The following is a 26,613-nucleotide window of genomic DNA, read 5'->3' as shown; positions in this document are numbered from 1 at the left end:
TAGAGTAGTTCTATTTTTAGTTTTTTGAGGAATCGCTATGCTGTTCTCCAGAGCACCAGTTTGCATTCCCACCAACACTGCAAGAGGGTTCCCCTTTCTCTGCATCCTCGCCAACACCTGTTGTTTCTTGTGTTAATTTTTGCCATTGTGGCAGGTGTGAAATGGTATCTCATCATGGCTTTGATTTATATTTCCGTGATGATGAGTAATGTCATCTAACTTACTTTATCTTAATACAATATATAGTATATATAACATACAAAATATGTGTTAATTGACTAAGGCTTTGGGTCAACAGTAGGTTATTAAGTCTTGAGGGAGTCAAAAGTTATACACAGATTTTCATTGGCACAGGGGGTTGGTGGCCGTAACACTTGTGTTGTTCAAGGGTCAACTGTAATTTATTTGTTTTTATCCAATTCCATGTATTCTCTGAATTGTATCCATGAATTATAGATATCCATGGAACCCCTCCTCAAAGCATTCATTTCAGTCACTAAATGCTTCCGAAAACAGTGACAGGAAATGTAAAGTGCTGGATTTTCTTTCAAAAACTCATTCCATTAGTTTTGTTTTATAAGAGGGGTTTATTCCCATTTGTATTTTGCAGATCAAGCGCTTGGTCAAGAGGAAGTGCTCCATAAATGATGGTTGGGCTGGTGGATGGTAGATAGGTAGACAGGTGATGGTGGGTGGAGAGAAGCCTCGGGCAGGTTAAATCATCTGCCTAAGACTCACAACTTATGAGTGATAGAGCTTGAACTTGAACCCACATTTTCTAAACTCTAAATTTCTTCTTTCTGTTCTTCCATGCTACCATTATGCTGTTTTTATTTTAAAGAGTTAACCCAGTGTGAAGCCATGTTCATAAATTATGCTGTTCTAATGATGAAAAAAACCAGTCCAATTATTCTTTTTTGGTCAGAGAACACCTAAAGTACCTTGTTCCTATGTTAGAGCCATATTTTAAGTAAACTGACTCTGTAGACTGCCTGCGGACCGAGACGGCAAGAGACCCAGAAATTTTCTCTTACGACTTGTGGATGAACTATGGATATAAAATTTAGAGAAGGCTGAGATGCATGATAGTGGGAGGTGTGGGGTAGTTTAGTACTGCTCCTGAAGGCAGAACCAAGGTCCAGTGTTTACCAGGACAAAATTTGGCTCAACTGAAGAACTCTCTAATGATTAGACCTACTTAGCAATGTACCAACATTGCCTGGTAAGATATTGACTGAAAGAATTCAAACATTGATCCATGTGTTTATTCATGCATTCAATAAACATTTATTGACAACCTACTACATACCAGATGCCTAGGTACATGCCGCCTTCAAAGTATGGAATCAGATAAACTGTTGTTAGAGCTTAGAGTCTACTGGGAGACAGATAACAAATATAATTTTAAAACAATCTTGAAGTAAAAAGTGGAGTGCTAGGATTCATAATAACTGGGACAAGGATGGAACGATCTATAGTTATGTGTCCACAAGGAGGTGACTTTGCATTTGAAACCTGAAAGATTAGAAAGACCCGACCTCAGGGGAATGAAGCTGAGGAACTAGAAGTAGCATGTGCAAAGGCCCTGAGGCAGAAATATGGTAACGTGTTAAAAAGTCTGAAGGAAAGTCACTGTGGGAACTGAAGTGGAATGGAAGAGAGGGGTGGTAGAATGTGAGTAGGCAGGGATGAGCTCGGGTAGGATCTGGGGAGGCACTTGGATTTAGTTCTAAGTGTGATGGGAAGCCAGTAAAGAACTCTAGGCAAGGGAGTAACACTGCTTATTTTGTATTTAAAGGGTCACTCTGACTGCTGGTCAAAGAAAGATTGTGGGTTGGAAGGGAGAGACCAGGAGGCTCTTGGAGTAGATCAGGAGCAAGGTGGAGGTTGCTTAGACTGGGCTTAGGCTGTGGAGATGGAGAAGACAGATGAGATTGTTGGCGAATCTGGCTGAGATTTTTCATGTATGGCTGTGGGGAGTGGTGGAGAGCACGAGGCTGAGGGTGATTGGTGGTGCCTTTCATCATGATGAGGAAGGCTAGGGAGGAACAGGGTTGGAGTCAAGAAACATCTAGATCATCATTTTCCAGCAACTCTGAACCCTTGTGATAGACTGCTGTGGCTCTCAAGAATGATTCCGTTTATTTGGTATGTAGAGATGTGGGGGACGGAGCTTTTGTACTCGTCAAATGATGGGATGGGGGCACTACTGGCCTTTTCTGGACAGGGATCAGGGATGCTAAAAGTCTCGTATCGTGCAGGACAGCTCCCATAATGAAGAAGTATCCCATCCAGAATGCCAGTAACTTCCTCATGGAAAAACATTAGTGGACTGAGAGCTTTTCAACTCTAAGAATGTAGAAAAATGTATTTTTCCCCCCACACTGTCAGCCATTCATCTCTTTTTGTGAATTATTCGAGTCAGGTTCTTTTCATAAGTAATTGACTGAAATTAGCCACAGGGAGCAGATGGAGATTTCCCTGGAGGAAAGGGTGTAAGCAGGAAGAAGGAAGGCTAAATCTTGGAGAGCAGGACTTTGCTGGTGGGTAGGGCTTTGAGACTGAGGGACACTGAGGGCCTTGAAGGGAGGAGAGAAGGAGGAAGAGCAAGTGGGAAGGTGCAAAATTCAAACTTGGCTCTCTGTTTCCTGTGGTTCCACTGTGCGCTCCCTGATGCTTGCTGGTGTAGAGGCTGTCCGGCTCTGCCCCTAAACTTCGCTTCTCCGTCCCTCATGCACACTTTGAACTTTTCCTTTTGATCATTTGCATCCCCAGTATAAATTCTTCCTTCAGATGATCAGAGAGATGCCGTAAACTTAGACTCCAAGCAATGCTGCACACTCTAGAAGAATACAGAAAAGCAACAGGAGTCCCAGTGGCTAATGGAGTCACTACCTTGGGTGAAAAATTGTTCTTTCCATCTCTCTAGCTTCATAAGGGTTGTTTTCTACTTATTTTCACATGCATAGTTTCATGTGGGCCTCACAGCAATGCTAATAGGCTGGGCATATGTGTTACTGTATTCATTTTATAGATTTGGTCATTGAGGTTCAGGGGCTTCCCCAAATCAAGCAGCCTGTAAGGGATAGAGTGGGAGGAGAGAGAGAGTGCACGTCTCTGGGCACGTGCACAGAACTTGAGTGCAGGGCTCCTACTAAGATTTCCCAACTGCACGTGGGCCCCTGGTAAGTTATGGGAAATGGTGAAGAAACTGTTCAACGTAAGTGGATGCCAAAGGGGAGCTGAATACAAAATTAATTGCCCAAGAGACATTTTATCAAGGTATAAGTAGTTCATAGGCACGAAGTTGGTATTTTCCATAGCCCCATAAGGAAAAACCAAAAGGAGCAAGTCTTTTTTTTTTTTTTAAGCACATTGGGAATAAAAGACTTAACTCTTGCTGGGTCCCTAACACTTGAGGCCCTACTTTTGTGCACATTTCCTGCAGCTGTCCCCATAAGAGCTGCAGCGTGGCTGTGAACACCCTGCAAAGGCTTGATGAGTCAAACCATCTTTCGTATGGTGGGAGCAGGGCCTCAGCGTTACCCAAGTCCAGAGGGTGCCACTCAACCCTAGAATACGTGACTGGTGACCCCTGGAGTTATGCGGCACCCCCAGGGAGTGTTTACTGTCGATGAAAGGTAGTATAAGGGTGCTGCAGAGAGGTCGAGCTGTTTCCCCTTGTGATAAGCCCACTACCTGTACACACACACATACGTGCATATGTGCACGTACACACACGTACACACACACACACACACACACACACACACACTAGCACTCATGCCTTCACAGTAGCCTTGGTTCCACTTTGGTGTATTGAGCTCAAGCCTCTCTCTTTTTTCTTTTAATTATTTTTTTTATTTATTTTTGAGACAGAGCAAGCACATGAGCGAGGGAGGGGCAGAGAGAGAGAAAGGGACAGAGGAGCTGAAGCAGGCTCTGCACTGACAGCAGAGAGCCCAATGCGGGGCTCGAACTCACGAACCGTGCGATTGTGACCTGAGCAGAAGTCGGGTGCTCAACCGACTGAGCCCCCCAGGCATCCCCCAAGCTTGTCTCTTTTTGAGCCCAAACGCTGAGACGAAGTAGTTTTTTCCTCAAGCTGGGAAAACTTTCCCTTCTAGAGAGGGCTAAAGCATAAAGGCATGACGTTATGGTTAGACATGGCAGACGGCAGAGAAGCACAATGACAACTCTGAGGGAACCAAGAAAGCCCAAAGGGGAGACAAGGTTTAGAGCTAAATCAAGATTGGATTTTGTCATGAAAGGCAGAACTGGCAAAAGCATCATTACAAGGCATTAACCTTGTTACACACAGACGAACAAGCAGAGGCTGGGATTCAGAAATAAATTACACATAATAAACTAGACAGAATAGGCTGAGAGCAACATTAGTGATTATGCCCTAAGGGGAGAGAAGGGCAAGATAGAAAATAGGCCAAAAAAAAAGAGTAAGAATAATCTCTGGACACAGGGGGCCGACTGCACCATTTCACCCCTTTTTCGGCTTGACTCCCTGGGTATTAACTTCACTTTTGTGAGGAGGTTTCTCTGAAGGCTGTCTTTCTTTTGTTTTCATTTGCTGAAATGAGCATAAGAAACCCACTCAGAGGGCCCCTTTTTCCATTCACAGGGACTCGTCCATTTCTGTGTGTGACTAGCACAAAAGAATCCTTTTCCATTCAGCTAGAACAGCCCTCAGAGTTTACGTGAGGTCCAAGCCTGCTCTTTCCTATTTCCTTCCAGGCTCGCGGTCGTAATTGGCTACACGATCCTGACTGTGGCCAACATCCTCCGTGGTGGGAGGAACGAGCACCCAGCCAGTCCTTGGTCCCTCATACTTGAGGAAAAGCTAGAGTCTGGTGTCGCATCCCACATGACTCTCATTTCTTGCGCTGACTTGCTTTTGGTTGCAAACATCAGAAAGCCAACTCGACAGGAACTTAAGCCATAGCATCTATTGTTAACCTAGTAGAAAGTTTAAAGGTTGGAAGCTACGGCTTAAGTCTGGGATTGTGATGCCTCCTGCTTTGGTCTTCTTCAAAATTACTTTGGTTATTCGGGGCCTTTTGTGGTTCCATATGAATTTTAGGATTGCTTGTTCTAGCTTCGAGAAGAATGCTGGTGCAATTTTGATTGGGATTGCATTGAATGTGTAGATAGCTTTGGGTAGTATTGACATTTTGACAATATTTATTCTTCCAATCCATGAGCAGGGGATGTCTTTCCATTTCTTTATATCTTCTTCAATTACCTTCATAAGCTTGCTATAGTTTTCAGCATACAGATCTTTTACATCTTTGGTTAGAGGAATACTACGTGGCAACGAGAAAGAATGAAATCTGGCCTTTTGTAGCAACGTGGATGGAACTGGAGGGTGTGATGCTAAGTGAAATAAGCCATACAGAGAAAGACAGATACCATATGGTTTCACTCTTATGTGGATCCTGAGAAACTTAATAGAAACCCATGGGGGAGGGGAAGGAAAAAAAAAGAGGTTAGAGTGGGAGAGAGCCAAAGCATAAGAGACTGTTAAAAACTGAGAACAAACTGAGGGTTGATGGGGGGTGGGAGGGAGGGGAGGGTGGGTGATGGGTATTGAGGAGGGCACCTTTTGGGATGAGCACTGGGTGTTGTATGGAAACCAATTTGACAATAAATTTCATATATTAAGAAAACACACACACACACACACACACACACACACACACACACACAAAAGGTTGGAAGCTGCACTCCGTGGTGTCCTTAAGAAACCAGAGCCTTCATTTTCCCCTGCACGAATTTTAGCACGTTGATTTTCATCCTCCATCTTGAATCTCGTGGAAGCAAAGTGGCTGCCACCACCCTGTACACAGTGGCCTCACACGACAGATTTCAAAGGGAGGAGATACGGGGAGTGGGCGAACAGGGTCTCCTCAAGAGCTTCCTCTTATCACGAAGGAAATTTGTTCCCAGAAGCCCCTCCAGTGGACTTCTTCCATCTCACCGGCCCAAACTGGACCACGTGACCACCTCTAGCTCTAAGGGATAGGAAAGCAGATCTCTAGCAGTGGGGAATGGGATAACCATGTGGCTTGGACCAGTCACAGTTGTCCAGGCTTGAGTTTATTGCTACCTGAACCAAATAAGGGTTTTGTGGCAAAGAAGGTGGGAATAACTGCCTCGAGTGTGGCGGCCACTGTTCGTGTTTGAAAATAAGGTAATGAGGGGCACCTCGGTGGCTCAGTCGGTTAAGCGTCCGACTCTCGGTTTTGGCTCAGGTCATGATCTTGCAGTTCGTGAGTTCAAGCCCTGCATAAGGCTCCATGCTGGTGATGTAGAGCCTGCTTGGGATTCTCTGTCTCCCTCTCTCTCTGGCCCTTCCCCACTTGCACTCTCTCTCTCAAACTAAATAAATAAAAAGTAATGTGAACAAATACGGAGTGTGTATTACCATGCACCAAGCACTGTCCTAAGCTTTGCTGGGGCTTGTGTACGAAGTCATTCTCACCACTTCCATTGTATAGAAGAGGAAACTGAGTCACAGCGAGGTTAAAGTGCCCCACGTTAAGTAGCTAGAAAGTGACAGAGCCAGGAATTCAATCCAGGAGGTCTGGCTCACTCTACTATCCCTATTAGGTAAGGTGATAAAATACTCCAAGTAGCACACAGTAAGTACGTGCTACTAATCACAGCTAGTTATTAGTTTAACCCCCCAATAGGGTTAAAGAAACTGCCCGGGCCACCCAGTGGGTGAGAACTGAGCTTGAACGCAGACCTAAGCTCTCTAACTCCCTAGTCCCAGGCAGTTTGTTTCTGTCACTAGCTCCCAAGTTCAGAAACATTGATTTCATGGCTCTACTAACCTGTGCTACTGATCCAGGACTTCATTTGGAAAACTAGTTATTAAGGAATGGTCAGAACTCAGGGAAGGACACTAGAAAAGATGGGATGGTAATTTGGAAGCAGCTTTTCTTCTTTGCACCCTTACAGCTTTTGAGCCACTTCTGGTTTTTTGGAGCCAGTCTTTCACAAGCAGAATATCCCATCCAACCTCAGCAAAACTACGCGTCATGTCATGGTCCCTGGCTAATCAGAACGGCTGCAGTTATTAAGGACCTACTGTATACCAGCGGTAGGCATGCACTGTCCCATTTGTCCTTGTGAATAATCAGTTTACAGCCATAACTTTTTCTGTGCCATGGGATGAGGGAGAATGGCGTCCTCCAGCCATAGATAGTGGTAATAGAACTTTCGAGATGCCCAGGTAGATGACACCCAATTCTCTGAGTTAGCCTCTCTGCAGTGACCAAATATTTAATAAGTGGTCAGCTGATCCTAACTTTGAACAATTCTGGTTTTATTTTACAGCAAGATGTGTGATGTGGTTTTGTTATTTTTTTCAATCTAAAGGTCATCCGATTTTTCTTTTTCTGCTCATAGTCATGAGGCATCCTTATCTAAACAGTGATCTATTGTTCTGATTCTCAGACCCACAGAGATTTTTTTTTTCTTAACTTCGATTTTAACAGGACAGTTCCTCATCTTCCCCGACTGCATGAAAAGTATCTTCTAACAGGAAAAAAAAAAAAAAATCTCTAATGGGCTTTCCAAAAATCTTCTTAAACTGAGTTCACTATGGAACATTTTATGCAAATAAGTCACTCTCTCTTAGGTTATGACATCTTTCCCTTGAAAAGTGATCACGGCATTGGAGAAATCCTCACTAGCTTATCTTTTCTCCCCAGCGTAACTTCAACAAAGAAATATAGACGGCGCTTTAAAGGCTTCAGAAATCAATTTAGTCCATGAATCCATTTACTTTAGATGTTAATGAAACTTGGTGGGTTTAAAAATAATGAATGTTTAATAAGACATAAATTGAAAGACATAAACACTGTCAGCAATAATATAATGAAGTTAATAAGTCTTAGCCTCCCCCTGCTCACCTCCCCTCTCCCCAAACAGGGCGATTTAAGGAGTTAACGGTGATGCTTACTGGAGTTTGCCAGCTCTCCCATTGGCTAAAACTGAAATGTGGGTTTGGAAACCTTAGTACAATTGGGAACTGAGCTCTGGCAGATAAAGTATGCTATCACACTGTGTTCAGTAGCTACAGACAGTAACGGCTCGCTCTAGCTTCGTATCTTCCAGAGATTTGTGTAACAAACTCAGTTTCCTGTCGTTGAAGGCAGGAAGCAGCGTGAAGCGCTTTATGCCTTTAACCAAGAAAGAAAAAGACATCTTGGTCAACACTCTCTCTGCCCTGGGTTTAAAAAGGGGCTGTATTTAATGATCAGGAGCAAGCATGTGATTATACGTGCTCAATGCTCCAGACCATTTAAATGCCTTCAGGTTGGAGTTCGGTTTTTTGTTTCCTCATCAAGAGCATCAGCACCAGGGTCCAGTCCTTCTGCTTGGTTCCTCTTTAGCTTTGTGGTTCTGTCCTGCCCATCAGCCTTGAGTGTATCTTTCCCTTTTTACCCTCTGAATTAATTATCCTATCTTTGGGCTTTACATTGTGTCTGTCTGGTGAATCCAGTCTCTCCTGTCTGCCGTCACACCCAATGGGACTGTCTGCCTCACATTTTGGGAAGTGGCTTGTTTAACCTCACAGAAGCCAATCCCTAACTAAAATAATTTGTTGCAGGATCATGCAAACAGCCAAGCATAAGACTGTCTCCCTCCCAATTCAGCAATGGGCTCTTTCCTTGGCAATAAAGTGAACTCGGTTTGATGTATCAGCTGGGGGAGTGTTAAATGGATGGCTAGCTCGCTGCTGGAAATCAATGCATGTTAATACATAGGAAACCAATGGCTTTCCATGGGTTGGGCAAGCATGGTGATCCCACACATAAAGGGGATAAGAGGTTGCTCCTGGGATCTTGTCTAAGAAAATGTGTTTGGGGCTCGAGTAGGATCCTTCCCAGGTGGGCATGAGTAATTATCGCTGTTAAAAATTATCTTTTTTTTCTCCATTTGTGCGTTTGTGTGCATGTTCAGAAAGAAGGGGAGCAACCTGAAAGAGTCCAACCAATCGCATCATCTACCTTGATCCATTCCGACCTGACATCCGTTTATGGCACCGTGGTAATGAACAGGACTGTTTTGTTCTTGGGGACTGGAGATGGCCAGTTGCTTAAGGTTGGTTTTCTGTGCCTTCTTCGATGTCAATTTTAATAGTGATCCATTTTGTGCTTTTTAATTTATTTTTTAGTGTTTCTCGGTTATACACAAGTTCATACCAACTGCTTTGTGAACTGTTCAGAGACCCTCAGAAATTACCAGAAAGAGACTTCGAGAAATCCGTATGTGATAGCCTCCCTAGCCGTGTAACAAAGCACCAGCCACCTTGCTTCCCAGGAGCCTGCCAAGTTATTCTCCCCTTCCTTACTCATAAGCTGCCTAGGTGAGGTAAATAGGGGTCTGGCCCTCACCCTACCCTGGATCACCTTCCTAAGACCTTTAACCTTTTAGTTCCTATCTCCTTTGTAGTGGAAATATACAAAGTACCTGATTTCTCCAAACCTCAAACAGATGAGGGATTATAAGACTTAAAAAGTAGAAAAAACAGGTGTTCCTTCCCTCCAGCCTATTTGACACCCACAGAGGGGTTTTGTTTTCTGCCCTTAGTACCCACACATACCATGGAGAGGTTAGAGACCTGAGATCCTTTGAGATTCCCCCTGACTTGTATCTCAGAGGACTATTTTCCCCCCCACTGTAGAATGGGTACACCACTGGACAAGTTGGGATTTTTATTCCCTGGGCAGGGAGGGGGAGGCAGTGGGAGGAGGAGAAAATAAAATCAGGGACCTCTAATGACTTGTCTGGAGTGATATAGTGGTTATCTTATCAATTTCATCAGGCATTTATTGAATACCTCCGGGGGGGCTCCACCGTTATTCATGGCTGAAACTGCACTGTCACCCTAGGCTGACATTCCTCTGCCTCCCGGTAGTCGGTTGATTTACTGTCAGTCCAGGTTCTAAATTGAGTACAAATAGATTTGATTTCTCAACTGATCTCCCATTGACAACTAGCTGTGTGACTGTAGGTGAATCACCTAACCTCTCTGAGTTTCCCTTTCCTCATCTATAAAATGAGACTGTGCTAGACAACCCAGAAAACCCCTTTCTCTCCTGTACTGTCTCTAATTCTGTCTTCTGTGCGTTTATCCCGCACTCTAGCCAAACCTATTGGCTTGTCCCCCGATGTGCGTTACGTAGTCTTGTTTGCCTACCTTTGTTCACGCTGTGCCTCCTTCTGGGATTGCTTGCTTGCTTGCTTTTTTTCTCCCCCTATGCTTTCCTGAATCCTATCTATCTATGCTTTGGCTCGGCTCAAACTCCACCTCTTCTTTGAGGCCTTCCAAAGCCCAGAGTGATCACGTTTTCCCCTCATCTCCTGAAACACTCATTATCTGTACCATTCTGTAGGCCCATTACAGATGCCTCGTGTTGATCCCCAACCTTTTCACTCGTGTTTGTCTTGCCTTCCCAACTTGATTTTAAGCTTCTCAAGAAGGGGGTCCTGAATTCTCACAGCCTAATACAGTGTTGCGCGCCTGGTAGGCATTTGATTTAATCTGTTTTCTTTGGAGGAAACCCAGTAACATATGGGAGGGAGTTTGTTTGTATACACATTCTTTTAAAATATACATTGATCATCTCTCCTGTCGTGTTAGCTTTATTTCCTGGGGAAAGGTAAACACCCGTCAGTCATTCTACCCAAGTGGCTTGGTGCCGTGTCATGACATCTGAAGCGAGGCCAACCTGGTCCGGCAGATTGGACCCATTAACCTGGCAGAGGAATTTGCCATCAGTCTTTACGGGGCCTCCTCACCAATTATCTCTTCAGATTTAGGATATTTTTGATGAGTATTTTGACAGGAACGCTGTTTCCCCAAAGCTGAGCCAACCAAACTGTTACATGGTAAGTTGGAGGTGAAGAACACTTGGCTATAAATAGTTCCCCATGGGACAGGCTGGTTTTGCCTGTCCTGTTTGCTCACCCCAGCAGTTTGTGTACAACTGGCCAGTTTTTAGTGATGTTGTGACACCAGAGGGGTGGGGCCAGGCTGCAGCTTTAAGCTACCGAGAAAGAGGTGGCTGACCAAAGTCTGGTTTCCTCAGCATCTGTATGGGGTATACCTTCAGAAGCCATGCCTGTGGCCTTGGTGTTTGCTTGTTTGTTTGTTTGTTTGTTTGTTTGTTTGTTTGTTTGTTTTTTGGATTCAAATAACAAGGGCAGGTTGGTTTATTGTTTTGGGATGGCTGACATTGGTCTGGTGTTTCCCTTGTGCCAGTCACATTAAATGTTTTAACTCACTGAGTCCTCTCCACGGCTCAGGAAGATAGTTCTGTTATATATCCCATTTTACCGATAAGGGAAGTGAGGCCCAGAGAAAGTGGATGATTTGCCCAAAGTACACACGGCAGAGCAGAGATCTGAACTGGAGTGACTTCAGAGTCTGCACTAATGTCCCCTGTGCTCCACTGAGTTTTGTGATCTCTGCCCCAGACATGCACAACCACTCCCTCAGGGTTCTTGGGGTTGGGGGGCAGGGCATGGTGGTGAAGGGAAGCATGTTGATAGGGATCCATGGAGGGGAGGGGACAGTGGAACCAATACTCCTGGGGTGTGGGTCATGGTTTTTAGAAGCTCCAGGAAGCGGCACCTGGGTGGCTCAGTCGGTTAAGGGTCAGTCTTCACCTCAGGTCATGATCTCATGATCCGTGAGTTCGAGCCCCACACTGGGCTCTGTGCTGACAGCTCAGAGCCTGGAGCCTGCTTCACATTGTGTGTCCATCTTTCTCTCTGCCCCTTCCCCACTCATGCTGTATCTCTCTCTGTCTCTCAAAAGTGAATAAACGTTAAAAAAAATTAAAAAAAAAAAAAAAAAAAAAGCTCCAGAAAGGATCCCAGCTCTGGAAGGAGGCAGACCATCTGACTGAAGGGAATGCCTCAATGGCATGATAACTTCTTAGGAGTTAAACCCTCCCCCAGCTTTACTCAGGAAGGTCCCTTCCCTCAGGAGGAAGTTTTGAGGGATGAATTTGAACTGACTTAGCCCTGCCAAGCTGCCTTGGACAGCCCAGTAATTCCCAAGACTCCCCCATGTATCCTGTGTGCAGATTCTCGGATGTAGCCCCTGAAATAACCCAGAGTCCCGAGACCCAGGACGATGTCGATGATTGAGAAGGCACAGATAATCCCCGAATCCCTTTGTTCAGAAACTTCAAGCTTCTCCCTTGCCAGACTTGTCACCAGAACTGTTAGAAAAGACGAACATTGATAGACACAAGCTTGGCTTCTTAAGCCACAGAGTGGAGATACTAATGAGCCCCGCAAACAAAACCCAACCCGAGGCAGCCAGTGGGAGGAGGAGAAGAAAGAGGGCTTGGATCACCTACAGCCTGACTCATCAGTTTCCCAGTGATCAAGAGTTGGCAACATGTTGACAGACAATATGCACTGTAGTATACGACTGGTTGGATGAGGGGCAGAAAACAGCAGTTGGGGGCCAATTGCTGGGGTTTTTTTTCCACCACTACACAAACGCACACACACTCTAACTTAAGTCTCTGAAAACCTCACAGAATTTTAACATAGTTTGATGCAATTTTATTCTTTTTAAATTTTTTTTGATGTTTATTTTTTGAAGGAGAGAGTGCATGGGGCAGGGGGCAGGGGGCAGGGGTGGGGCGGGGGGGTGGTGGACAGAGGATTCAAAGTGGGCTTTGCACTGACAGCAGCGAGCCCAGTGTGGCGCTCCAACTCGCGAACTGCAACATCATGACCTGAGCTGAAGTCGGACGCTCAACCAACTGAGCCACCCAGGTTCCCCTGTTTGGTGCAATTTTAAACATCAGGTTATTTAATTTTTTCTTATTACAAGAGTAATATATGTTCCTTGAGAAAGGTGCAAAGTAGCAGAGGGTGAGGGAAAAACAGGAAAAAAGAATACCCCTCGCTGTTACCGAAAGGCACTGACTGCTATCAGCGTTTTCTTTTTCTTTCTTTTTCTTTTCTTTCTTCTTCTTTTTTTTTTTTTTTTTTTGCATAGTTGAGGTCAGACTCTATCCAATTTTGCATCCATATTTTTCCTTCAGTTATGCCTGTATTAAAATGCTATGGCAAACCCTTGGTTAAACGGTATTTTTAAACAGCTGTATCATATTCTCTTGCGTGGAAACATCACATTGTGCTTAGGCCGAGAGATCGAATCACTTTCAAAGCGTCTTTAAAGACCTGCACTTCTTCCAGGCGATCTGCCACTGCCTCCAAAGGTAAGGTTTTCCTGAGGAAGAGTGGAAAAACTAAAGACTTTACAATATGCCAATACCCTCACTGCCCTCTTTCTCCTGCCTTTATTCCTAGATGCTTTTGTAAGATTTTTGAAACATGGTAGGAATTTAGAACTTGAAAGCGTCCTTTTAACAGTATCTCATCTGTCCCCTTATTTTATCGACACGTGACCCTAATGGTTGTGAGATGGGTTGTGTCGTCACTTTTTCCCCCCTGGTTGTTTCCTCATTTTACTTCCTTTCTGATCATGATTGCATGCTATACTTTCTCAGTGGTCAGCGTCTCCACTGAAATCAGCTGAAAGAGGGTGGCCACGCTGAACTCAGCTGGCAGGAATTCATAACTCGGGTGTCGCAAGCCAGCACACTGCAAAGCGTACCCGTTTTTATAAACACATGCGAATCCTTGTCCAGATTGTGGGACAGCCTCTCGTGTGGTTTGGATTCCTTTGAGCTGACTGTGTCGCATACAGAAAATTGTCCTTATTTCAAGGGCAGAATTGAATATTTTCAGCTTTTCCAGGTGGTAAAATAAGTATTAATGGAATATGCATGAAATTTGAAATTTGTAACTTTATGCATGCCCATTAGCCTTTCTTGTAAGCATAAAAGATAAGGCAGCAGGCGAGGAATAATAACAGCGAACCTTTCTGAGCTCTTACTGCGCGCTGGCCATTGGAACCAGTGTCTGCATGGGTTAACTTGTTTAATCCTCATGAGTCCGTAGTGTTACCAAACCTACTTTATAAATGAAAAAAATGCGAGGCTCAGAGGGGTTAGGGAACTTGCTAAGGTGATGTAAACTGAAGCAATCTGTCCCCTCTCCAAACTGCACTGATAATTCAAATGCACTCTGTAGGGCTTGGTAGAATTTGTGGAACTGTGTTTTGTTTTGTTTTTTAAAATTTTCTTTCAAATATTAGAGTACTGGGGTTAATACCAAGATGCAAGTATTGAGGTTTTTTGAGAAGAGGCCCTGGCTTCTGTGGTTTTAGTTTGTTCCTATTTGGGGACGGCCTCCTGGCAGCCCCACAGAGCCCAGACTTCTGTATTAGAAGGCAGGACTTCCCCCGCTCAGGTCTGCAAGTGGGTCATGGGAGCCCCTGAACCCCCTGTGGGACCCCAGCTTTTCCCCCGTGGGTTCTTTGGGAGTAAATGTCGGAAATCTGAGTTCAAGATGATTTTTGGAACGGCTCTTGTAGGAGGAGGCCAGTGTTGGGTTTCTCTAACATCCCTAGGACTGAAGTGGGTTTCAGGGTACCGGGTGCCATCTCACGCATGTCCCTTCCCCATATCATCAGAGAAGCACTACTCACATGCTTCAAGTTGGGACTGGCCATCTATGAGGCCCTTAAAACTTATTCCCACTGGTGGCTTTCATTTATCCAAACCGTGGAGCAAAATTGAGACCAGTTCTAGAAAGTTCTTCTGCATGGAGGTCTGCCTTGATTCTGGTTTTAAAGTTTTCAAATGACAGGAAGAGATAACAAAAATAATAAAATATTTTATAAGGACAAGCTTACTATTTATATTCCCATGGAATGTTCAAATAAGGAAAAGGAGGCCAACCCAGGACAGGACCTGGGGCCGGAGGTAGGGAAGTGGGGATGGCTAGGCTGAAGTAATAGACCAAAAAGTAAAAATAGCAGGAAATGGCCTCCACGATTGGCTGTTTGGAATGTCATACGAAGCTATTTCAAGTTCACCTCCATCTCATTCATTCTAGTTTGTGAGTTAGCCGGGACTCCCCAGTTTAGAGCTCTTCCTGCCATGTCCACACAAACCTAGAACTTGTGGTTCAAGCTGTATGCTTCTCTTGCTACTTATGCTGAAAAAAATAGGTTGGAAATAAAAGAGGAGTTTGCCTTAATCTTTATATTTCACCTTTGTTACTCCTAACGACTGAAGCGCATTGAACACTGGTGGATAATTACCTTGCTTTCTCGTGTGTTCGTGTGCGTGGTTTAGGTCTCCTTCACCACATTTCTTAGAAACTGTTTATTAAAAAAAAAAAAAAATGAGAAGATTGGCTTGGATGCCCTTTAACTGGTTAACCCCACAGAGTGAGGCCTAAGGAAAGAAATTTGGAGTATATGTTTCAGCTTTTTGAATACCCGTGGCTTTTCCATGTCATGGTAATAGTAAAGGAAAGAAAGAAAGAGGCTTTTGTTTAATTTTTCTCCTCCCGACCTCGTTTTCCTCACCATGCTATTCTTTCTGTGGGTGGTGTCGAACTTGTAACGTAACTAACTGTCTGGTGTGGAAGTCTCACACTCCACACGTTTCAGGACTGGAATTGGGCGGGTTTTTTTTGTATGCAACAAAAATCCGAAGGCTAGTTAATAGCCTACCATGAGGCTTCAGGAAGATGTCAACAGGAACAATATGTTGACACAAACTGAAATTCTCCATCGGGGAAAATTTGTTTTCTACACAGGCTTCAGCTGGAAAAATCTGAAGAGCCATATAAAATCTTGAATGCTAATAGAATTTTTTTTCATTTAATAAATATTTATTGGGCACCTTTTATGTGCCAGACACTCTTCTGGGTACTGAGGATACAAAAGTGAATAAAACAGGCAACCCCCTTGCTCTCATGATGGGGCGGGGGGGGGGGGAAGGATGGAAAATAAGTTACTGAATTAATCAATAAAGCCATTTCAGACAGTGAGTGGTAAGTGCTATGGAGGAAATCGACTGATGGGTAGAGAATGAGGTAGAAAGGCAACCAGGGAAAGCTTCTTAGAGGAGGTGACGTTTGAGACTTGAAGGATGAAGGGGTAGATAAGAATATGCATGGCAGAGGCTCAGGGTGACTTCAGATTAGGTCTGTACTAAAGGGGCATTCTGGAAACAAGAGATAAAAATCCACATCATACCCAAGGGGTGTGTGTGAATTGGATGAGATTCTTTTATACAAAACTCAACCCATTTTGGGTTTCTGTGACTCATTGTTACTTCCTGCATCGCTTCACAGATCGTGTTCTTTTTCCAAGGCTGCCCAGCTAAACCGAGCTGAGGAAGGAACATTTCCCGTGCTCCAGTCTCGCTGGCTTTCTTCTCTGTGTTGATGTTGACATGAATGTTGCAGTTAGAAGATCCAAGTTTTGCTTTGATGCCCCTGGGCTGGGCTGTGGAGATGGGGATTGGAGGGGTAGGAGGTGATATTAATAGAGATCTAGCAGAGGAAGAAAGCCATGTCTCTCCTGTCCTGGAGTCATTTGAGAGAGGTGAAGGCCCCAGTGGCAGAGACCCCCAAGCTCTCCATGTAGCACGTCTGGGCCCCTTGTGGATGAAAATGAAAATTTCCTGTTGTCCTGTCCTCAGGGTTATGGAGATCATTCTCTGCATATCATCTAGCAAAAAGAAAAACAATTTGATCCACTCACACTCACTTTTCACATTTAAGTCTTATGTATTTATTTTTTAAGATAGTACATTGACATTGTTCAAAATTCAAAAGAACCAAGAGAATATACAGAGAAAGTCACACATTCCTGACCTCTGGGGCAACCAGTGATATGGGTTTCTTGGGTATCTTCCCAGAGATAGTTTATAAATGTCTGCAAGTAAAAGGGGGAAGATGGCCTTTCCCCCATTTTATCAAATACACAGCATATTAAACATGCTATATAAGTATATAAGTATGTTTATGTAATATATAAATATATACACATATACACAACGTAATGTGTTAAACATATACACAAGGAGCTTTCTAATTATTTTTACAGCTAAATAGTACCATATTTGTTTGACTATGCCTAACCAACTCACTGTTGTTGGACATTTAGGTTGTTTCAACCTTTTGCTAATTTGTGATGCAATAAATATCCGTGTACATATGTCATTCACCATACATATGAGGGGCTGTGGGGTCTAAGGGTATGCTTTATAATTTTGATAGATAATGCCAAATTACGTTCTAGAGAAGTGTCACTCCCACTATGGATGAAACGTAATTTAAACCCAGCATCTATAGTTATCAGGACAAGCTTTCAGTGTAAGCCACTCTAGGTAGCTTGTTTAGGAAACTGGTTGGTAAACCCCAGCACATAGTACACTTAAGATTTTTTTTTTAACACAATAAAAAAAAATCCCTGCCAGAATTCAGAGTTCCAGAGAAAATACCGGTGCCTCGTCTCCAGGTAGATCAGAGTTGCCCCAAACTAGATCTTCATAGCCCTTACCCATCTACATCAACCATGTTCCAAGAATAAATAAAAGAAGTCCCTGTAAAAACTGCAGCGCAGGTCCTAACTCACTTAAGACGCATGAGTGGTGGTGTTTTATAAATTAAGTTTTTATTTTAAAGCAAATCCCAGAGGCGCCTGGGTGGCTCAGTTGGTTAAGCAGCCGACTTCAGTCAGGTTATGATCTCGCGGTCCGTGAGTTCGAGCCCCGCATCGGGCTCTGTGCTGACAGCTCAGAGCCTGGAGCCTGTTTCGGATTCTGTGTCTCCATCTCTCTCTGACCTTCCCCCATTCATGCTCTGTCTCTCTCTGTCTCAAAAATGAATAAACATTAAAAAAAAATTAAAAAAAAAAAAAGCAAATCCCAGACACTGTCATTTCACCCCTACATGTTTCATTATACATCTCTAAAAAATGATGGTCATTTTCTTTTCTTTCTTTTTTTTTTAATGTTTATTTTGAGAATACATGCATGCAAGCGGCAGAGAGGGAGGGGGAGAGAGAATCTGAAGCGGGCTCTGCTCTGTCAGCACAGAGCCCGCTGCAGAGCTCAATCCCACAAACTGTGAGATCATGACCTGAGCCAAAATCAAGAGTTCGGCACCGCAATGGCCATTTTCTTAAATAACCATACCCATAATGCTATTATCACAGCAAAAATATCAGTAGTTCTTCAGCGACATCTCATAGGAGCTTATACAATGAAATCTTCCTAAGTGGCTCGAGAGTATCTTTTGAAAATGACTTTTGTTGAGGTTAGAGTGGGAGAGAGCCAAAGCATAAGAGACTCTTAAAACTGAGAACAAACTGAGGGTTGGGGGGGGGGGTGAGGGAGGGGAGGGTGGGTGATGGGTATTGAAGAGGGCACCTGTTGGGCTGAGCACTGGGTGTTGTATGGAAACCAATTTGACAATAAACTTCATATATCGAAAAGAAAAAAAGAAAATGACTTTTGTTCAAATTGGTATCTAAGCAAGGTCCTCAAGTCAGACATGGTTGTCCTGCCTCTCTCAATCTGGTGTAGCCAACTCCCATCACTGCCACTGACTGATGGAGGAAATGAAGTCTTTTGTCGAATGTCTCATATTGTGGATTTGGCTGTTTTCTTGCTGCCTCCTCCTCTTTCTGCTTCCCAATGTTAAATGAAAGGTCACACTAAAGGCTCAATGAGGTTCAGGTTCGGTTTTGTTGGCAAGAATGCTTCATTGGTGGTTCTGCCCAGGGAGGCCTTTAACATGATGAATTCTTCTGGACAGCAGCCTGTCTTCTCTTGAGCGTCACTTGAGAACATTTTTATCAAACATTTTTTAACTGGCTTCCTGTTTCCTCTCTTCTCTATGACCTCTTTTCTAGAACCAGATCAACTGAATCTCAGTTGATTAATAAGGAACGTGAATTAGAGATGGGAAGACAAGAATCTGGCAAGTCCACGCTTGGGTGGTGCCTGCCTGCTGTTTCTCTTCATTTGTAGTTTTCAATAGGCCAGTGTTGTCCAGTAGAACTTTCCGTGATGATGGTAATGTTCTATATCTGTACTTTCAGTATGGTAGTCACTAGCCATACGTGGCTAATGAGCACTTGAAATGCAGGTAGTATAACGGAAGTACTACATTTTAAATTTAAATAGCCACAGGTGACTGGTGGCTATCATACTGGATGGTGCAGCTATAGTCACTTTTTTCATTAAAAACATTTTTTTAATGTTTATTTGGAGAGAGAAGAGAGAGAGCATGCGTGCACGAGTGGGGGAGGGGCAGAAAGAGAGAGGGAGACACAGAATCTGAAGCAGCTCCAGGCTCACATCTGTCCGCCCGGAGCCTGATATGGGGCTTGAACTCATGAACCGCGAGATCATGACCTGAGCCAAAGTCAGATACTCAACCGACTGAGCCACCCAGGCGCCTCTATAGGTGCTTTCAAATGACTTGAGGCACAGACCTTTTCCACCTCTACTGGGACCTAAATGCTTCTATTCCTTTTTAAAAAGTCATATTTTAGTTACTGCAATTGAGTTTTACGAGCTGTTCCTGAATTCAGTGGCAGTTCACAGGCCCCTAGTGAGTTACTAGTTGTACCAAATCTACCTGGACTTAACCCAGAGCAGATGATGGAAGAAAGTCACGACCACAAGACAAAGCCATACTCAGGCTGGGAGCAGGGACTCATGTAGGAAGATGCTGCCTGTGCCAAAATGATAAGGAATCTTTGATAAAATAGTAAATATGTATTTGCCATCAGGATATGTGGTACAGGCTTCGTATTGCTTAGTAGATGCGTGAATGTAGACTTTGTCTGAAAAGAATCTCAAGGGCCGTTTCTTTTGAAACCATGTGCCCAATGTAACTGCTGTCCTCAGCAATAGAGACACAAGTGTAGATTTTACGTATGGATGTATTCAAACTGACAAAATATTGAACACCTTCGATTTTAAAAGTATCGGGCAAGGGGATAGGTATAAAGATCATTAAGATACGGTCTCTACCCAAAAGGAGCTTACCATCTAGCAACATTATTATCTATTGTGTATTATGTGCCACGCACCTTTTATAACTCTCCTTTGATCCCGAACAGTCGTATATAGGAAAGGCATTATTAGCCCCGTTTTAGAGACAAGGAAGTTGGGGAAGGTTAAGGTACTAGGTCAAAGTTAGCACAGCTTACTCAGCGGAAAGAGTCAAGAGACGCACCTGGGCTCAAGCGACCATTCTGTTTCTCCAGGGCTATGGTGATGGTCTGTGATACAGCTTCAGGCCCCTGCTTCCAACCTGCCCCCTTACCATGCCACCTCTCTGCTCAAACCCTGCAGCGGCTCCCTCTCTCTCACCCGGAGTAAGAGTGAGATTTCTATACACGCCTACAATCACCTACGTTGCACACTCGTTACCTCACTGCTCTCTGCCTCACTGGTTCTGCTCGAGCCACACTGGCCACCTCAGGTTTTAGGGCCTCGGTACCAGTGAGTGGCTCTCGCAAGAGCACGAGTCACCCAGGCATCTAAATGGCCCACTCCATCGTCTCCTGCAAGTATCTCACTAAATGCCACCTCTCAGTGAGACTTACCCTGAGCACGCATCCTGATGCCCTTACCCCACTTTATTTTGACTTGCATCACCTTCTAATAGGGTTTCTAATTTAATTATTGTTCATTGTCTGCCACTACTCCCCTACACACACACACACACACACACACACACACACACACACACACACACGGTATATGAAGGTAGGTTTCTCCCTCCACTCCCCCCACTCATTTGTTCGCAGCCGTTTTCCAAACACCTAGAACATGCCAGATACGTAGATATTTATCAACTGAGGTGCATGAAACTCATGTAGGCCCAATTTCAAGGCCACGCTTACATTTTATATGTAAACACATACCTGCTGTTTGAGCCTGTTAAGTTGTCCTGGTTACTTTAAAATGTGTGACTGCGTAGAATCATATAGGAGAGTCAGAGTAACACATGCAAATATATGTCAAGCCGGCTTCCTTTAGTTTGAAGATCACTTGGCTTAATACTGACGAAGCTGTCACCTGTAGCTTCTCGTAGAGCCAGATGTGATAGGGAATTGCGGGCTTGGAGCGTCCACATGTGAGGATACCGCCCCAGCACTGAAGGGTGGCTTCTGTGCACGTGCACGCGCATTCACATGCGTGACCATGCTTGTTCTTCCCAGCCTCGTGGAAGACTGAGACACAAAAGGATGATTAAAGAACATGGTACCTCAGCCAGTATACGTAGTGAGGAAAAGAGCATGTGGTCTTAGAATTAAGCTGCAACTCTTGCCACCCCGCTATTCAAAGTATTTAATAGAAATCTTATTTCTCTTTTTGAAAAAAAAAAATAGGTTATTCTTGGTGAGAATTTGACTTCAAATTGCCCGGAGGTTATCTATGAAATTAAAGAAGAAACACCTGTTTTCTACAAACTGGTTCCTCATCCCAAGAAGAATATCTACATCTATCTAACAGCTGGGAAAGAGGTAGGCGAAAATACTGGGTACAGCTTCTGACTTACGAATAAAAAATTGTTTAATTAATGTCATCATCTAGTAGTGAAGCTTTTACTTTGAACTATCAAGTTTAAACACTGCTGCAGGCTTCGAGAAGACCTTCAGTGGTTCACAGACATGGAATTAAAAAACCTTCCTGTCAGTAAGTAAGCAAGAAATATTACCTATTTAGACAATTTTATTATTGGCTATATTTCCAATGCGAGGCTTTTCAGAGGAGGGTGTGCTTGCAAATGGGTGCATAATCAGCAAGGTAACTGAATTTGCACATTTATTGTGTGGGCACTGAACGGTTAGATGCATTTATGAATATACCCAATGGGACTGGCTTTGGACTTGGGGGTTAATATCAGGCCACAGTCTCATCCACATTCATGAACCGGGAAATATATGGCACTCACCCTCCCTCTCTTAATTTATCTGGCTGTTTTAGTTTTTCTTCTTGCTTCTGCTTACTCAAATAAAAATAATAGCTTTTTATAGTTTCTTCATTTTTATAAAGTACTTCCACAAAGGAAAGAAAGCTAAGTTTTATTGAGTCCCTACTGACCACGTGCTAGTTTTGTCTCTCTTAGATGCAGAGTTGTGTCTGTACGCACAGCTATAAAAACAATGTTGATGAAATATGCTACCAATTTAATGAGATAAAATTACCCTTGCTTTGTATATCAAGAGCCTAAGACTTGGAAAGGTTAAATGATTCAGTCAAGGAGATATATCTCCTTGATATCTTAGGTTCATTCTATTTTATATATATGTAGGTTGGGCCTTGTCCAGACTGGGACGTCAATTCTGTCCTGACATCAAAGCCCGTGATAAATGAGATCGAATCCCAAACTTGTGAAAACTAAGCAGCCCATTCTGGCATGGTAATTCGGACCCATGGCCATTGGGGCAAACAAAGTGTGAAGAAGAGAATTCAGACTTGTGGAATTATATAATGGAATAACAGATGCCTTCGGTCCAACCCCATTTTCCATTCTTTTTATCTCTCGTTCTAAGGGGAACAGTGATGACAGCAAGCCACATGTGCTGTTGCGGTCACACAGTAGGCACACAAGCACATTGTCGTTTCCAGAATTCCCAGAATTGCCCTTTGCACGTGGAAGAGTCGTTATGTCCAAATGATCTCATTGAGATGAACTGTGGACCTGCCTGACGTTGGTAGACCAGTTGTTCACCATGCAGAATCTTCCTGAGCAGCTTGTGTCCCCGTTAAAACATTTTTTATTCTGTTTCTTCCCTGGGCTTCCCATATTCGCGAGATTTTTGTCTACTCAACAAACTGCATATATTAAGTAACTATTCCCATTCCCAGGCTTTATTTATCAAGGGCATCTGAAAACTGCCAGCCGGAGAACGCGCTGTGCTGCCACACAGAGCTGATAAAATTCCAGCCCAAAGCAAAGACACTTGAAGTCTTGCTTAATCCGTGCATGTTTCTCCATTCAGCTTTTTGAAACATTGCAAAATGGCTCGTAAATTCTCGTTAGCACTTTCCTCCAAACTCAAGACTGTAAGCTGGGAACCACTGGAGAGCCACGAATAGCTGACAGGTCCTCACTTTCTGGAAGATAAAGAGTTCTAGCCTCTGGTCATTCAAAGCCTGAAGCCCTAGGGAGGGTTTTTGACTGGGCATCAAAGCTGGTTATTCTTATATTCTTCACCTAGGTTTCCTGCTGGGGATGCTATTAGTAAGATTCTTGTTGAGCCAGCATAACCCCTAGACGGGCAAAAACCTAAGGAGAATCCTTTCCTAGACTCTCGGGGGGATAGTAACAGCCAAACGAATATGCCCTGGTACACCCATGGAATACGTGGCCGCTAAAAATAACCATATGAAGATTTATGCATCGCTGTGGAATAGTCACTCTCGTGTGTTACTAAGTTAGGGAAGCAGGTCCAATGTAGTACTAATTGTGTTCTCGCTTTTACAGAGAGAGATGTTGTTTGTGTGTTTAAGTACAGCGCGTAATGGTTCTCATGGAAAGTTCTAGAGACTCCTATCCCACTAAGTGTTCTGAGCCAATGTGGCCCTAGGAGAAGATGTTATTTAGTCTACCCCGCCTGGAGTATCATCATGCTCAGCATACTCAAAGGCTCTCAGAAGCCTCGTAGTAAGGAAATCTATTTGCCTTTTAAGTGTAAGGTCTCACATGTTTGTAGGGCTGTGGAACCTTTGCCTCACACAATAGCAGTAGCCAACATTTATCGAGCGCTTAGTATCTGCCAGACAGTGAAATAACCCTGTGGAGTCCGCAGCACGGTCACCATTTCAGAGTTGAGAAAAAAGGTTAGAGAGACTACGTGATATTTATGCAAACACCCCCAGAATTAAAAAGATGTTTTGTGAGCTACAGGGAAATCTCCACATTCTGGTTGATTCTGGCTCAGGCTGGTGGTCTGCCCCCGCGTCTTTCAGCAACATGGAGGACTGAGAAATAGACGGGTCTGTCCTCCATGTAGTCAACTTAGAATTGAACACTACTCCCCAGGATAGCCTATTTTCCTCACCAACCGTTTCTAGAACGCTCTGTGTTTCTAACCTTTTAAGGAAGTTACTTATACCTTCTAGCATGTACAGCTTCCTGGCTTAATGAGTTCCACAAGTTTCCTTACTACCTGCTGTGGGATTTTGCCCGCAGAAAATGGGCTGTGTGGCACTGAGGTCCTCCCCGACTCCCGCCACCCTGCTTCCAGGCTCTGACTGTCTCAGATGCCCGGGTGTGCCCAGCGCGGGCGCCTTGTCTGTGGGTTGCTCTTTCCTGACAACTGGAAGAGGCAGCTTGAGGGGCAGGCGATGATTTGAATACTCCCCCTGTTTCTTTTATGCCCAACTCCAGTGGAGGGAAGGTGAGCAAACGAGCCAGGAGCTGAAGAAATGGAGTTACCCTGACAGGGGTGTGGGATTCTCCTCATTTCCGTGTCCAGCGTCAGCCTCGTGCTGACACTCCTGGGTCAGCGTGAGCCTTTACGTCCCCAGATGCTCATTTCCAGAGTGCCACTGACCACGCATTTAACTGTCTTTGTGTGAAGGCCAGGCGACCTGATTCCATGATCCCTTGGGAAGTCATTATTAGCGGATCAGACCCACCTGAGAGAGCACTTGAAAATGCAGATTCCGAGGCCCGGTCCCTGACCTGCCCAGCCCGAGTCTCCAGAGCAGGGACGGCAGGCCATCTGGGAACCTGCACTTTCCAAACCTCCCCAGGGGATTCGTACCCCGGAACTTGAGAACCACTGCCCAACGTCCTTACAGAGGCATTCCGAGTTCAAGTTGACAAATGTGCTCTCTTTGTGGCCCGTTATCAGATAAGGTGTTGTCGTTTTTGTGGCGGTGCTTAGAATTCCGTCTGAGCTGCTGTCATCTTCATTTCTAGGTGAGGAGAATTCGTGTTGCAAATTGCAGTAAACATAAATCCTGTACGGAGTGTTTAACAGCAACAGACCCTCACTGCGGTTGGTGCCATTCTCTGCAAAGGTATTTCCTGAATTCTTTCTCACCAACTCACATTTTCAAGAGAAAAAAAAAAAAAGTGTCATGCAGCAGAACACTTGTTGCCCTACTTTGACGATCCGTGCCAATGACCTGGGGGAGCCGATCTCTTCGCCGCCTGAAATATCAGTGCGTGATCCTCATTAACTCTCGGAGATGTTCCCAGCTGGGCCAGTGCCGCGGGATCATTTGACCCGGACCACTCCGGGTGGGTTACCCGACCTGGGGGTGGGAGCAGGGTGGGGACAGGACACCAGGAAGGATAGCCTGGAGCTGCCAGTTCTGCTTGTATTTTCTACAGAGTTCTCCAAGACTCCAGAGAGAGAGAGGCAAAAGGTCTCCCCTCAGAGGAGATAAAAGAATAGGGATGTTTGAAAATTTCCCACCGAATCCTCGTAATGTCACGTACTCGGATGGCTCGGTGGAAGCCTTATTATTGATGATGTTGTCTCCTAATGCGCGGTACAGCTGTGGGCCTGCTGTACAATCTCAGTCTCCAGGCAGAATGTGCCCAGCCTGGTCTTGAATTACGATGTTCACGACCCATCCAGGCTCAGGGGCGACTTGTAAGCGCTCCCTCGCCATGGCAGCTCCCAGCGTGGCTGGGACCGGCCTGGTTGGATTCGCTGTTGCCATGGCAACCCAGTACTCGGGCTCCCGCTACAGAAGCAAGGAGGAGAGCGCCGGAGCTGGAGCTCAGGCAGGGGAAAAAAAAAAACAAAACACCATAACGGTGGCCGTCAGTTTGGTGCTTTCTGTTTTTAAGGGTCAAAAGGGATCAGGAGGAGTGGAACAGGTGCAGAGAAGCTGAAGGCTGAACAAGGGGCAGTTTGGGGAAAGCAGAGGGGACGGGGAAGAGAATCTGGGGAAGGAAGCCCGGGGCAACGAAGGGAGAGGACGAGGCTACAATATAAGCGAGAGGTTCAGGAAACAAACTAAAAATGTGGGGATGGAATTAATTAAGAGTTCATGGAGGAAGTCAAAAGCTGAGATGCAGCAAGACGCATAATTGCCCTTGCCTTTTGCTGCGCTTCCTCACGGGGCTGTTTCTGTCAGAATCCCTGGCAGACAAAGGAAGCGGGGCCAGGAAAATTCTCATGAATAATTGTAATTGGGTAGGAACGTTTTCTTCCCGTCGCTTGCCCAAGTCTAGAGTTTAAGAAATTAACTGATCATCAACAGCGTTTCATTGTCACACACCCACTGAGTGGTTCCCCCGTACTCTTTCCGACCTGTTCCATCTATGTGCGTTTCCCACCTATATTTGTAGGGCTCCCCCCAGGCGTTAATTCAGTGGCGGTGGCAGTGATGAACTAGCCACGAGGAGCTCGCGGCTGCTATATGGCAAACACAGGTCTGGAGTTCACGGGCGATGTGTCCAGGCTGGAGAGATGAATTTGGGAGTTAGACATGTCTGGAGGGAGCTTACAAGACCAGACGAGGGAGGCCGTGTAGATTGAGGGGAGAAGCAGTTGGGGAACCAAGCACTGAGGTGGTGCCGTGTCGAAGGGCCAGGGAGGCAAAGAGGAAACAAAAATGGGGAGGGAACAGCCAGAAAGGGAAGAGGAAAGACCAAAGAAGGTGGTCTCCTGGATGCCAAGGGAAGAAAGAAGGG

General features: G+C 44.6%; 1 protein-coding gene across 1 annotated transcript in view; it reads left to right on the top strand.

Annotated features, from left to right (window-relative positions):
• The window catches only part of PLXNC1 (plexin C1), a 151,037-nt gene that overhangs the window by 14,323 nt on the left and 110,101 nt on the right, over positions 1-26,613 (top strand). The window contains exons 2-4 of the mRNA XM_058741784.1: positions 8,989-9,129; positions 21,338-21,472; positions 24,883-24,983. Of these exons, the coding sequence (XP_058597767.1) occupies positions 8,989-9,129; positions 21,338-21,472; positions 24,883-24,983 (377 nt within the window). The remainder of the gene's footprint in view (positions 1-8,988; positions 9,130-21,337; positions 21,473-24,882; positions 24,984-26,613) is intronic.

The sequence above is a fragment of the Neofelis nebulosa genome, chromosome 8 (genome assembly GCF_028018385.1).
Source record: "Neofelis nebulosa isolate mNeoNeb1 chromosome 8, mNeoNeb1.pri, whole genome shotgun sequence".
NCBI classification, from domain to species: Eukaryota; Metazoa; Chordata; class Mammalia; order Carnivora; family Felidae; genus Neofelis; species Neofelis nebulosa.
This window is presented reverse-complemented; position numbering and strand designations above follow the sequence as displayed.